The 15,709-nt window shown below is 37.3% G+C and overlaps 1 protein-coding gene across 1 annotated transcript in view; it reads left to right on the top strand.

Moving 5' to 3' along the window:
* The window catches only part of med13a (mediator complex subunit 13a), an 88,047-nt gene that overhangs the window by 52,179 nt on the left and 20,159 nt on the right, over positions 1-15,709 (top strand). Inside the window, exons 8-10 of the mRNA XM_056466127.1 lie at positions 1,632-1,745; positions 6,078-6,800; positions 12,627-12,843. Coding sequence (XP_056322102.1) covers positions 1,632-1,745; positions 6,078-6,800; positions 12,627-12,843 — 1,054 coding nt within the window. The remainder of the gene's footprint in view (positions 1-1,631; positions 1,746-6,077; positions 6,801-12,626; positions 12,844-15,709) is intronic.

The following is a 15,709-nucleotide window of genomic DNA, read 5'->3' as shown; positions in this document are numbered from 1 at the left end:
ATTCATTTCTGTTCCTCTCCATATGATTTAGTAGTTACAACAACCGCAGCAATCTCTTAAAAAGAATGACTCAAAAAGTGAAATTTTGAATTACTTTAGCTTGTTACCTGAGAAGACAAAAAAAACAATAGATGAAAAACCCAAAATAGCAACAGGAAACATTGAAACAATGAAATGCTATTTTTGTAACAAATTTCAAATTCGGTATATTTGCATCTTTATTTTAATGTATTTTTGTTGGTCAGTTATTTACAAAATAAAGAAAAAATGAATTTTAGGTCGAGTGTTGTGTAAATAATACGTTTTTCAATAATATGGGAATTATGAATTAAATTCAAGACCTATTATAACATGTAAAACACAGTATTTCTAACAGTTTTCTTTATAACTAGAGTTATGAATTACAGTATCGCAGTACTACTTGGTAATGTGATACTTCAGCTGGTATAGTATCGTAAGATGAATTAATGGTATCGCGACAACCCTAATTGTAAGTAGTTTTCATTTTCAGTTTTAATTATTAACAATAAGGGTCTTATTTTTTTTAAGTGTTCACAAACTGTAAGGACAAAAGGCCTGCAATATTTGCAAAAGCTTCTCATTAGTATACATCACTTTAATGCATTAACATTTGTTACAGTTGTTATTGTTTATAAAAAACAGCAGCATTTTTACTTGTAAGCTCCATTAAATAAGAAATTACCATGAACATAAGCTGAAATAAATTAGCATCACCTTAGATTAATAAATGCATTGTAAGTAGTTTTCATCTTCAGTTCTGTTTAATTATTAATGGAAACAATAAGAGCCCTATTTTCTTAAGTGTTCAAAAACAATAGACCTATAAGGACATTACATGTGTTCTGTTATTAAAACCACGGCACATACGGCAGTCTGAACATACTTTAAAGCATCTCTTAAAAATTAATTAAATATTCACAGTAATTTTAAGTGCTGTTGATAACAATAATCATGCATGCACGGTGTATGTTATATTATTGAACACTGACAAGTCTAAAATCTGCACAGAAATGGGGTACATGCACAGGGACTTTTACGTTTTCAGTAAGCCAGATCAAGCGCTTCCGCTGAACTGTCATGCCATTATACAATCACTACTTTAAAGATCTGGTTTCTTTAAAATCAATGATCTTCACTGCTTCATTGAGATGCAATATAAAGTGGGTCTTAGACTGGACATGAAGCACTGAATTAAATTCTGTTGTTCTGCGCCGTGGATTTAGAATCTGGATGTTGATTTTACCACAGTATTTTCAACAGAGCTTCAGTGCTCTTTCATCTCCTTTTACGCTTGAACGACTAAATTAATGCTTAAGTCTATTTAATGGATTATGTTTTAATTAATGTACATTATTGATGTTGTAGAAGGAAACTTATGAAATTGAAAACAGTCACATCAACCTTTCACTGGAAGTTTATCGGTGGCTGTAAAACACTTGCCGTGCATTCAGCCCATTGACTTTCAATCTTGAACAAACCCTGGGAAATATTCAGTGGGGTATAGCGTGCAAACAACTAGCCCTGACGAAGTGCCATGGATTTTGTGATTTAGAAGCTATTGAAAAGATGCAGAGATTTGATCCCAATCTTGATTCATTGTGCATCCGCAGACGGAAATTCTCCGCCACGGCCTCCAACGGGACCAGCGAGGAGGAGACACTGATGAAAGTGGGCGCCTGGGACTTTGTTGACTCCACACAGAGATCAAACTGCAACTGTTCCAGGTACAGACGTCCAAACTCACTCCATCCTGTACTCTCGTATATATGCTCTCACTGTTTAACCATCTTGCCCCGCTACTGCTGCTGTTAATCGCTTTTCAGCTCTGATGGTGTCATCTGTCACTCATTAAAATGACAGGCATTACATTTGTCAGAGTATTAAATGAGCTCTTTATGAAAACCGGAAAAAGTAGTTTGAATGATGGTGTTAAGCGCTGTCTTAAGTCTTGCTCTTGATTCTTTATTTGTTTCTCTGATGTAGAGAAGGACTTAAGCTTGCTTGGAATTTAAGAGTTGGCATGTTTTGAATGTGCGAATGTCAGGCTGGATCTAGTTCTACAGTTCTGTAAAGGGCTCCATTACATTTTGGTTTCTCCGGAGTTCTAATTTTATTAATTTTTTTACTATACATTTAGATTATTTCACAACAAGGGACATGGTATGTTAATCAACGTTCCCCAAGACTGTAAATGTACCCAAATTTGCCCAAAGGCTAGGTTTCATTGGTGCTCCCTTTGCCAGATGTTGAACGTTTATACCAGGGGTGTCTAAACACGGTCCTGGAGGGCCGGTGTTCTGCATATTTTAGTTCCAACCCCAATTAAACACACCTGAACTAGCTAATCAAGCTGCTCCTAGGTATACTAGAAGCTTCCAGGGAGCTTGAAGGAAGTTAGAGCTAAACTATGCAGGGCACTGGCTTAATGATAATGACTGGTTTGGATGGTCTAATCTAATTAAGATTTAAAAATTTATTTATTTATTTATTTTTTGGGACAGGTATTGCGATTTTGATTTAATTTGCAATTTAATTTTGTAGTCAGGCTTCAGCTCAATAATCTGTATTGTAGCTTTTTACTACTAAAATGCAGGCAGTGTTAGTTAAAAAAAAAAGATATTAACATATCTTTATCATTAACTCCAACATTTATTCATATGTTTTTTTAAATATTCAGAAATTAAGCACCCATTTTTCTCTACACCAATCAGTAAGCCCAAATAAAAGGAGCTTACCTTTCTGTAAACAAGTTCAGCTCAAATTAGGGAGATAGTGTAGCTTTTTATACAAACAAAAAGTGGTAATAAAAAATATGTGTGAGGCCGATCTCCTATCCAGCAATTGGATGAATTTTTGAAATCCCTCTTTGGTCACTGCATTAAAAGGCACTTTGAAACCAAGATATTCCCATATTACCGCAAAATGTTTTTCTTTGATATTAATTCGTCTATTAATGCTTCTAAAGCAGCAGATGGCATCATCCCACTCGTTCGCAGTTTCCTGTTTGTTTGTTTTTTTATTGTTTGTGTTTCGCATAGTTCGCTTGTGCAAATCTGGTTGGGCAGAACGAAAGTGTGCTCACTCAATTGGCTGGTAAGGCTGTCACAAACGGCAGTCATGCATTTGCTCTGGGTGGGGGAAATTAAATAATATATATTTCATATCACAGTCTCTTGCGATTTAGCTAATCGCAATGTTTCAAATCGCGATTGCGACTTGATTTTGATTAATTGCAGATCCCTAGTACCTCCTCCCCTATTTAAAAATAAAACACCAATAGCATCTTGTCTGTATCTCAGCTCTGCCAGAGAGAGTGGTTGAACTCTAGCACATCAAATAAAAAGCAAATCAAAAGCGTATTGAGGGGGCGGGGCATGTCAGAGACTAGCAAGCATTTGTTTTTTTGTTTTTTTAAGATTTGACAAGAAACTGAAGTATGAATTGATGTGAGGTAAAGAAAACAACAATCCATTTAGGTGGAAGTGACAAACTACAAGCTTTACATGTTCATATCTGGTTTAAAAGCTAATTTTGTTACTGTTTTTGGTGCACACTAGCTTATAGATATCCTTAAAACTAACATACTGATACTAACCTTTTAAAACATGAACACAACTTTGATGCAATATGTTACCATATGGCATGGCAGCAAAACTGTTAAGAAGTTATCAGTCTTAACACCCAGCATTAAATCATTATAGAGCTCTGAGTGTATGTAGTTAATCATTAAAGAGGGTGATAACACTTTTTAATTAATGTTTATATAAAGTGTGTTTGAAAATGGAGCTTAGTTATCGTGACATCAAAACATTCAGTAAAAAAATAAATGAATTACAAGCAATTGAACAAGTTAAAACAATAACGCAGAGAAAATCATTTGACTTTTATAATTATAATATAAATCAATACATTTGTTACGAATATTAGTTTGCAATTTACATAAAACATAGCAGTCATATCTGTAGTTACTGTCATTGAGTTTAATTATATGTGGCAGAAAAAGACGTGACTCACTGACCAAGTCGCACAGGGCTTTAGAGTGTGACCAATCGTGACTTGACACTTGTGTGACGTCTATGTATCGATGTCTGGATGACAACGAGATGAGATGGGACCTCAGATTCGATATGTAGCCGCATGTCACAGTTACTTTACTGTAAATTTTGAATATTGGCTCATCTAAATTGCCTTTTTATTCGACTGAAAGCCGAAATATTGCCAGACAGACAAAGTATCTTTCAGTTTTGAAAGAGCGGCTTCAGTGATGAAAGACTGGACACAAACAGTTGGTGGAAAAAAACACAGCCTTGTTTATCCTTAAAATAAATATAAAATTGTATACTATGTGATGCGGTTGAAAATTTGGGTGCACCTAACTTTTGTAGGCGCTCCAGTACAGTGAAAAAAAAGTTTACGTAATAGATACACACTAGGATTATTTGGCTTGCACTGACAGGGCTTGAAAGGAAAAGCGGTAGACTTTTAGTATCAACGTACTTTAAAAAGTATTGTTGCTGTTGCTATTGTTGACAGGATGATAATGGTATTGTACACCAGAAACCATAAGTGGTAACAAGAACCCTTAGAATGTTGTAAGTAAAGTTAACACAGACTTAATGTTGTGCGGCCGTGCTGTTAGTCTTCTTTTTTCTTCATTGAGTGGCTGTTCAGTTCAGGCCCAGATAAGGCCAAGCGCCCTGGGACTGGTGTCATTTGCCAAATATGTTTTTTGGAAGAGACCCAGCATGAGAGGTGTGATGAAACTTGGAGTCCCCCCGTGAAGTGAAAATGACCATGCGCGACTGAAATGCTTTCTGCTTGCTTAGCATTCTGCTTGCATGAGTGTGTGCATGTGCGACTGTCTGTTGTCTTGCATTAGGTTTGTACACGTGAAATAGTTTTGAGTGTGTGGATAAGAAAGGGTATAATTTTATTATTGACTGCCATATGTTGAGGTTGTTTTTACTGGCAGGTTTGTTTGTGCAGGTAAATGTTTCTCTTTTTAAACACTTGGGAATAGTAAGGTTTCTGTAAAAATGTAAAAGTATTATCCTTCAAATCGATTGAATATGCTGACGCTCAAGAAACATCTATCAATGTAAAAAAACATGCTGTTTTTGTGGAAACTAAAAAATGTATTTATTTTCTGGATATTATGATTAATACAAGGTCGAAGAACAGCATTTATTTGAAATGACTGTCTTTACTGCAACTTGATCCGTTTAATGTGTGCTTCCCGAGTAAAACAATATTACTGATTCCAAATGGTAGTTACCGGGTCATTCAAGCACACTGGTCTGCATTCTCACAGTCTCAGTTGTAACCTCAAAGTAATGTTTGTAATGTAAATAAAGGTGGTTGACCTCCAGAATCCTCAAACTTTACATGAACTACATACACTAGCCTCTTTCAAATGATAACTAATGTGCATACAGACATACCACACTGTTTAATATATGAACTAAATTAAAGCTTCCTTAATTTGTAACATGTGAAAGCCTTGCTTTTCTTTAGCAGAGGGAAGAAAGCAAAATATTTAGAGCCTCTGGTTGTATCTACAGGCTTGTGTGTTGAGATTCTGTGGAGGTTGAGGTGGTGACTGCCTCTCAAGAACGTCATAAACGGGAGACATTGTAATAGGGAACCCACAGGGAAACACTGGCAGCTGCTGTGCTTTACATATCTCTGAGAGAGTGTGGACACACGTTATCAGGGCAGACAGACTCTGATATGAGTAGAGCGCTTGTTGTTAAAAGGGTGCTTTCTAAAACCTGTCCTTGGACTCGACAAGCAGAGAATCTTTATTCAAATAGTGTTTTTTCAAAGATCCAATAATAGTTTGAAAATTCTAAATAATGAGCTAATTAAGAAGCTGTTACATTTCTCTGTTGCGAGTCTCAAAGGACTATTAAACCTGAAAGGAAATGTTATGAACTCTCACAGTGAAAAGAAATTAATACAAAAAAAAGATTTCTTGTAATAGACTTTGGAATTAATGATTTCAGCAGATCATAACTCATGTCTAGTTGTATTTAAACATTTCTCTCTTTTATCAGGCACAAAGCACTGAAGCAGAGAGCGAGCAGCACACCTGGTCAGCCGCCCACCGCCGGTCAGACGCAACAGCCGCCCATCAAGCACAAAGCTGGGGAGAAGCCCGAGAAGGGAGACAAGCAGCAGAAACGGCCGCAGACACCTTTCCACCACCGCAACTCAGTCTGCGAAGATGTTACAATGGAAACTGACGCCTCTGCGAGCCAGCGCTTGGCTCTCAGAGGTCAAGAGGGTGGACGATTTCCTGGGCTCAGGCCTACTGATGTGGGCACTGGCTCGAAACCACCACAGCTACACAGCGGGGCTGGATCTACCGTAGGGAGCAGTGGCCCAACGGAGATGGTCGGCTCTCCTCAACCGCCACCGCTTAGCCCTCACCCCTGCGAACGTGGCGAGGAACCCTCAGACACCATTAAGAACCCCTCCACCCCACAACATTTTTATCCTCCCTCCACAGAGCCCTGCCTCTTGCCCCAGAAGGGCCCAGATGATGCACGTTTGGAACCCCTCACCCAACCTTTCCCCTCTGCATACCCTGAGCCCCTGGAACCCACCCCGTATATAAGCGCAGCAGTAAATATGGATGACGATGGAAGTCATGCCCCATGGAGGTTCTTTAACTTGCCTCGTAGGAAAGATGCAGAGTTTCCTACGCCGACACTACCAGGAGATAAACTCAGAGAAGAAGCGTCACTCGGAGCTGAAGGGATTATGTCTGTTACTGAGTGAGTATCGAGCACCATGCAAAATCTTATTCACTTATTTTAAAAAGTAAATTGTCATTGTTAGCGACACCTAGTAGGGGTCCAGACTAATGGCGCGGTCACACAAGAGTTTAAGCTTGTGAAATTCTGTTGTGTGGCGCTGCGAATGGGGGCGGGGTTAAACAAGATGATTAGACATTTAAAAAAAGGGAGCGATTGATCCATATTTTAGATTTCTATACAGAGAGGTCATGTTTTGTTCTTCCATTGGTCTTACGCAGTCATGTAATGCAAATTCGCAGGTCAGAGTTCACAATGCTTGAACTTTGCAACGTAGCGACATGTGAAACTTGTAGCACGATCTTGCGTTTCCGGTCTCCCAAATTCATGTGCGTATGAATGGAAGCCTTTGGGAAGAAAAGTGCAGTGTGACCGCAGCTTAACATTTGCGAGCAATGGGACCAGTGCCTCTGTGTTGTACAGTTGGTGGCACCAACATTTGATTTGGTAGCACTGCACTTGTATTTATAATTATGTAAACATCACACATTTATGTCTTAGAAATCTGCTTTACACAGTAGATTGACATGGAATCCAGATGGAATTTTACATTAACAAAAGTAATACCATCGGCAAAATATTTAGCATTATTTGATAGATTAATTTTAACAAGTATAACCACCTCACTTACATGGTAAAAAATGTAGCCTATATTTTTAGATCTATAACTTTTAATGAAAAACAAAACCTAGAAATTTGGTATACATTTAAAAAAAAATCACTTTTTTTTTATTACCAAAATACTATAATATATAATACAAATCTAATAAATTATTAACATAACAAAATTCAATATTATTATCATGATTTCACCACCAATTATTCTGTTTGTGTTGCTAGTTAAACAATGGTACTAGTTGGTATTAGTAATTTGAGGGAAAGCGGTCTAACCTGGACAGTCTTTTATGTAGTTCATATTGGAAATCTCTATAATAGGGTTGCATGATTCTGGCTAAAATGAGAATCATGATTTTTTCTTTTTCTTTTTTTGCTTAATCAGGATCACAGTTTTCTCACCATTCTGTAGATGTAAAATATTTATTATTTTCATGCACAACATCAAATGCTTGTAATCATAACTCTAAAACGCGATATGATCATTTAATTGATGTGCGCACTTTCGGTCACACTGCCATGGCTGCCATCACTTTGAGTTCAGTTTGCAACAAACTAACATTATTTACAACTTTAAAATTATTACCTGTTGTTCACAGCCTATGCAGTTTCTGTTCACCAAGGTAGACATCATTTGCAGGTTACAAACTACTACTTCCCGCTTTAGAACTACAAACATTGGCTAGTAAACAGTGCGTCACAAATACGTCATTACGTTAAGACAGAAATGACATTTTTTGGTGAGTTATACCTTATGAATACAGTATGTTACATTTCTAACACCATTTGGAGGTGTCCATGTTGCTGAGCAACGTATATAAAACAGTGTGAAGACTTGTGCGACGGGCTTTACGCTTTTCTCCTGACCATGAAAATATAGTTGGCTGAATCGTAGAAAAGCTGAATTAAGATTGTGTGCAGGGTCGAGAGCGCAGTCTTTTTTCCGATTAATCTGGCACCCCTACTCTATAACATGCTTTTGACTGGCCCTCACAGTGCTGTTCAGTGGTAATGCAAACAACCAGAGAAATGCATTTGCTCTGACTCACAACATAAGGCTGTCTTTTCTCTTATATACTCTTAGCTGATAAATGATTTGTACATTGCATGGTTGTCTAGTAACATGGTTTCGTTTTGCTTATTGTGCATTCAGCGATATCTCTTTTGCATTGCTTGTGTTGGTAAATAGGTAGTAGCTCTAGTGCAATCTCTGACAAAATATAGTCACACTTGTGAGGGAAAAAGTTGCAAAATGCAAACGTATTAAATGCAGTCTGGCGCCCTGGCCAGTGTATGATCCAGTGTCCCTTTTCTCCATCTTCTACTGGTTGGACAAATAGACTTTTCAACCCGTCCACTTATCCTTTGAATTCAGTAGGCTGTGCTTTCAGACCTGTGTATGTAAATGAGCTCTGTTCAGATTGGCTGAGAGGTAGTTCATCAGGACAGGCCAGATTATTGAATGCTGAATAGTCGCTGATATGCAAATGTGAGCAGTCATGTGCTAATGTACTTATGGTACTGATAACCTTGATAACCTAATTTCAGAACAGCCCATTTCTGCAGGTTAGGTGCTGTTGATTCTTTGCCTTATGATTTTTGTCTGTACGACTGCATGCATTTTCAAAAGTATATGGAGAAATCTTGTTTTCCCCTCACAGCTTCCCTTTAAGACTTACTTTGATTACATTCTCTTTTAAAATCCCCCTGAAGTCTCCAACAATGCAATGTGCTGAAAGTACATATCTTTAGGATTTAGAGCTCTCCATAACCTGTAAACAGCCAGGAGAATTGCATTGTGCATTTTTCTTATGTAATAACGGCTAAGTAACTGTTTCTAAAGTGAGAGCGGGGGTACCCTGTGGACCCCCTTAATCCTCTCCGCTCACAGTGCTTTTATTTCCAGCAGCCGGAGTTTGTTAGCGAGAACCCCCAATACTGAACCCCAAACGCCCTCGTCTGTTTGTAAAGTATGTGTTTTGAAATGGCTGCAGTGAAATACAGTCAAACACGCTCATAAAACACACACTTGCTCCAGGTAGAGTTTTCTTTCTCTCACAACATGCCCTTTTGACATCATTCTTCACTAATGTGCAGACCCAGCATTGTTTTGAACTAGGAGATTATGGGTCTGTCTCACACGTGCATACAAACACTGAGCGGTTTAAGTAGGGATTTAGAGTAGAAATGTGCAGGTTAAGATTTTAAATAACAGTTTTTGCACCGAAGGGACACATACAAAACAAGACAGAGATAGACTTTTTGAGATCGCTTTTCTATATGCTTTGTAAAATTGTAGAACTCTTGCTGACACTGATCTACACTTGGTTTAAAAGCTAGAATTTGTAAGATATTTTTCATTTCAGAGAAGTTTCATTCTTGCCAGAGCTGTGTTTGTTAGATAAAAATAGTAATATTGTGAAATAGGGGTGTAACGATTCACTGTGAGCCAGTTGAAAATCGGTTCAAATATGTGACGATTCAAACTGGTAGAAATGTTGAGTGAATCGTGATACACCCCTTTTGAACAGAGGGGGTGCTATTTACAGACGCAAACTCGCTTTACCTGCACAACAGCAGCGAGCAAGAGGTGGGCCGGCGGCAGTGTAAAATGACAACGGTGAGGTGCGCGAGACAAAATACAAACTGTGTGCAAATGCTGCAAAAAGACATTTATTTACACTAACAGAACAACTAATGTGATGCACATGACACGTCAGCACAGTGAGAAACTACTGTCACAGACAGTCACAGTTTTAGTTTGTGTATATTAATAATAATATAATGTGTATATGAGTCTTTAGTTTCAATTTTGTTTTTTGTTTTTTTGGGCGTAGGGGGTTTGTTTTTAAAATAGCAATTTGGTTATGGCAGAAAATGTTTTTTTTTTTACAAAAAATATGCAGCTTTTAAGAAAAAATGAAAGGGCTCTTCACCTTAAATTTGTTTCTAATAATTTTGTTAAAAAAACATGATAAAATCAGATTGTAAAATTCGTATTGTGAATCGAATCATGAGTCATTATGAGGTGAATCGTTACATCCCTATTGTGAAATCATATTATAATAAAAAGCTAACAATTTTACATTTTGTTTTAAAATGTAACTATTTCAGAAGCAAATTTCTCAGATTCCTATGATAATTCAGAAATCATTTAAATATGCTAATTTGGTTCACAAGGAATGCTCATTTTATTTGTTTTTCTGCTTAATTTTGTGTAAAAAAAAATACTTTTCTTTTCCAAGTACTTCAAAAGAAAATTAGAAACACATTTACTGTTTCATTACAATACAATTCATTATTAATAAATAAAAGTATTTCTTTAAAAGAAAAATCCCTGATCCCAAACCTTTATGTAACATTATAGAGAATCCAATAACCTCAAAGCTTGTTATCGAAAATGTATATAATTACTTTAAATTAAAGGTAGATATTACGAATGTGACATTCATTAATTATGAATGGGATGGTTGCAGTCACAGTATAGGTTTGATCACTTTACATGTTTGTCATCCAGCTGAAATGTGCAGTAATAAGCTTAAGAGTGGACAAATTGAAGTTGGAATAAATTATAAACAAAGGGTGAAGTAAGGATGCGTTCATATTCACCACATATGCACACTTGAGACATGCACATACCCTACAGACTTCCTGGAAGAGCACCAAAGGAAGCTTTAGCTGTGGCCACCTTGATTTAAACGCCTAGTCATTTGACACTGGTGCCAGTGCTGTTTGATGACAGTCTCCAAGTAAGCCGTGACAAGTTTACATGTATGAAGAAGTGTGCATCTTATCTGCTTCCTCCAGAAATGCAGTGTTTCACTTTACTTTGTGCTAATATACATCATTAATTAAAGTTCTATGTTTTTAGCAGACATTTATCACCTTTGCCGGTTCACTTTGCACCCAAATAAAATGAAAACATTTGGTTTTTGGTATAGCCTATAATGTCACATCTATTAACATGAGATGGGGTTTGTTGAATCTGTTAAAGAATATTACTAGGATGTACTGAATATTTGGCTCTCGCTGAGAATGTTTGGACACATTTGTGTGAATAATGTTAGCGTAGTGTAGTAGAACGTTTCGTCCAAACCATTGCAAATAAGAGCTATTGAAAGCAGCGACTTTAGGCCCCTCATAAATACAGGAAGCTGCAGTGTTTTGACAAAATAAAGTGCACATATCACTCAGCCATGCCGTTGTGTTCCTGGAAGAATGCTTGTTGATAATATTAAGTAAAAAAAAAATAAAAATCTCTCTGCAGAAACAAAAAATGTTTACTCCGAATGTTTGCTTTAGTATGTGTGCTTCATGCAAAGATGTTTAAAATGCATTTAACTATTTTAGATTTCAAAAGTGACTTGCATCTGTATTATTTTCGTTGTAAACTTGTTTTTAGCCTGGAGTTGCCTTAGATCAGAAAAAAAAAAAAGAAGCAGTACTGTGGTTTTAAAAAGCGGTCTCTGTTTGCCAAAGTGAGATGTAATAGTATGCAGTGCGATCCCAGGATGCACTTGGCTGGTTTCCTCTTGTGTCCATTCTGCTGTTGTGGCCCAGTGTAATCCCTATGCTCCCTGGGGCCTCAAAATGGGTTTAATCTCTAGCCAGTGCCAATTTGTGCCGTCGCTCCCTTGATCACTCTCAGTGGTCTGATCTGTGTGAGAGGACAGTGGCTGGTACATACCATTCAACCAACAGCAGGGATGCTTGAATAACAAAGACTCAATAGACTAGCAGAGACTTCAGATATCAAGGTGACATGATTTTGAAAATATTTTGGATAATATCTGGACACCCAAGTCCTATATACTTTTTATTTAATCTTCATTCGTCATCATTCTCATTTTTCTCTGCAGAATTATGATAAGAGATCATGTGAGCACGGATTATTGGTGTTTAAAAAAATAATAAAAATTGACACCTGGGGATAATAGGACTACAATTATGAAGTAATCTTGAAGCTGGTAGAATAAAAATCCATGTTCAACTAATATATTTTTTTGATGTTGTTAATATATCCACAGTTATTTTATCTTTAATCTCAAATGTGGCCCACTTGATTGGTCTGTGTGATATATTGATGTCTGGGCAGTATGGTTGCACATACAGGGTACTTTTGTAATAGTTTAGTCTGTTTGCTCCTATAAATCTTTTTTTTGTCCTGCCTAGGTCAATGGCAGCCTCCAAAAGGCTACTCAAGGTCTCAGATGAACGGATCCAGATGTACCTGCAGCGACAGAACCAGCACCTGGCTGCAGCCATCACAGACGGCGACCACGAGCCAGAGGTCGACCCTTATGCCTTTGTTGACGGAGATGTTAAGTTCACTTTCTCGGATAAGAAGGACAAAGCTGGGTTAGAGAGAGAACCGGGAAAGAAACACAAGGTGAGCACAACTTATTGCAATAGTTAACCAACTAGTCTAAAGGTGATCCTTAAGTTTGGCATTGGAAAGATTTTAGCGATCATGGAATATTATTATTGCATTATTAACATTGTTTCAATTAATATTAAAAACTGTTTACTATATTAGTATAGCTTAAAATGTAGTTTATTCTTGAGCTGAATTGTCAGCAACCTTTTGAGTTGATGTGAAATCAATTAAAATGTACATGGTTTTATTTTGCTAGCGCACATTGTTATTTTTTAGGTGAGCAGTTAATCGGTGTAAGTTAATCCGCAAAAGTTTTTTGTGTTAATCTTCAATCAAAGATTTGCGCATTTGGAGTGGTGGTCCTTCAAGGTTGATGTCAGTTTGACCCCGCATACTTTTCTATTTAATGTATGCTTTCTGAAGAAAGGGTTCAAATCTTTAAATCTTACTGTCCTCAGTCTAGGGCTGCACAATATATCATTTCAGCATCGATATTGCAGTGTGTGCATTCAAAATAGTTACATCGCAGCATCTGCAATGTGGAGTTAGATTATTAAAGTTGATAAGCAGTGAAGAACGCACTGTGTTTACATTTTACATTACATATAATTATTCAATAATAGGGGCAGGATGAAATATCGGTATGCTGATTTATTGTGATAACCTGTGATACATTATCGATGTAGTCAAATATTGATATTTATTTAAAGGTACAAAAGATCTGAATTAATTCATCAGCCTTGCACTGCTACCATTTACCACTTGGGCAACAGTACATGAGGTAGCACTTTTTATAATGGCTGATCGAACACATTAATGTTGCAGTTCTACAAAATACATGTGCTGTTAATGAAAGAAATACATTTTATACGTTTTTGATGAAGTTCCCCCCCTTCATTTACAAATATCATGAAATATATTGGGGATGGTTTTCTTGAGCTATATCACTGATATTGTGATATATCATTATCACAGCAAAATATCATGATAATATCGTATCGTATTAAAGCACTTGAAGATATCTGACTACTTATTTTACTTTTATCTCTGCCCTCTTATTTTTTTTTACGTTTGTGATTTCTGTGATTCACTCCTCTACAAGATTATTCCAATCAAATGATTTCATTCTAAATAGGGCTATTCAAGCCATCTGCTGAAATAGTTTTTATACAGCAGATATAAAAATATTACAATATTACAATGCTAAAATATTACAATATCAGATATTTTTAATATCATGCAGCCCTACCTCAAACCTTTAAACGGTAGTGTAAATGTAAAGGTGCCTTTCACTTTTTACAAGCCAGTTTCGGTTTCGTTCGGGAATTCAAAGTTCCGGAAGTAAAGCGGGTTTTGAAGGCATGCCATTTAAGATGGGCTTCTACTCCTTGTGAAAAGGAATTTGAGATGCCGCAGATTCTCCTTTGGCAGTGTAGCATGTAATATGCTGGCATCATGTCTGCTGTCTTCAGCTCATGGGAGATTCCCATCTGAGATCTGAATCTGACACCCCCAAACGTGGAGGAGAGAGCTTGAATAGAGGGGGCGAAGACAGTCTCTCCCATTCCTGTTGGATTTTCACACATACTTTTAGCCTCGTTTGTGGCAGCTGCGGAGGCTGAACAAAAATCAGCTTTGTCCTTCTGTACTCAGTTCCTCCATCATTTTGCAAGAGCTTTTTTTGGTGCGTACTCTAAGAATTACACGTCATTTGTGTATTTTGGTAACCTTTCACAGTCGCAGGAGAGGTTTAAGTAATGTGAGCCATATGGTACAACACAACCTCATATCCTACAGCACACATATGTGTCTGCGTTGCACATAAACACACACAGCGGCTTTCCTTTGTTGTAAAATACATAGTCTACATAGAAAATTGCATCCTTAACTCATGTACTCCACCCCAGGGTTCTGCTATCGATTACGGGGCGGAGTGATTTGCATGTACAGGCGTTTATTACAGAGTTGGTCATTAGGATGTGAAGTGTGTGTACGAAGGAACAGATTACACTCTTTATGCAGAGAGACGGCCTGCAGCGTAATGAAATTATGCACGGCGTAATGAATCTCCGCATAGCGTACCGCTTGCATTGTAATGGTGGCTCTGGGATGTGCAGGTTGCATCAGGGGCAGGTTAAGGGTCCGGGCTGGGTTTCTAGAGGGAAAACTGCAGCCCTGTTAGCTTGTGCTGTTATCGGTGTTGTTTATTATGCAGTGTGTGGAAAATTTGGTGGCGAAGTATAAAAATGCATCTGCACTCTCTCCCTCCCTTGAGTGTTTTTATACAAGTGAAAATATGATTAAACTTGGGATGCACTGATCCCGATACCTGGATCAAATATCGGTTTGATACCACATATTTTTGCTTGATCGGGTATCGGCCAGCTGGTACCAATCCAAATCCGATCTTGTGCATGCGCTATATTCTGTGTTATTAGCCAACTAAGCCATGAAGAAGCCCTATTATATTATAAATATTATAAAATATTTATAAAATATTATTTTATATGTTATAAAAACTTTCTCCAAGACTATTTGTTCCTTTTAGTTGAAATAATTAGTGGAGAAATGCATTTAGTTTTGCATTAAATAAGTTCATTTTGACCTGCAGCAGGAGTTCATTTCATTGCTGTTTCTACATCATGTTGCACTGTGTCTGTTAGGTCAGATTGCATTCACAATACTGGAGAGAGGGTTATTACCTGCTCTTCACGCACAAAGTAGGCCTACCTGAAATGTTTAATTAGAAAAGCCTCAATAATACATTGGACAGATCCTCAACACACTTATTTCTTCCATTTAAGCTGCTGTTTTGCAAATGTCTGCAGATACCGGAGCGCTGCACGCTTTGTCTCCGATACATCGATCGCTTTCATTC

This window comes from Danio aesculapii, chromosome 10 (assembly GCF_903798145.1).
Source record: "Danio aesculapii chromosome 10, fDanAes4.1, whole genome shotgun sequence".
NCBI classification, from domain to species: Eukaryota; Metazoa; Chordata; class Actinopteri; order Cypriniformes; family Danionidae; genus Danio; species Danio aesculapii.
The sequence above is the reverse complement of the archived record's forward strand: the minus strand, read 5'-3'. Positions and strand labels throughout refer to the sequence as shown.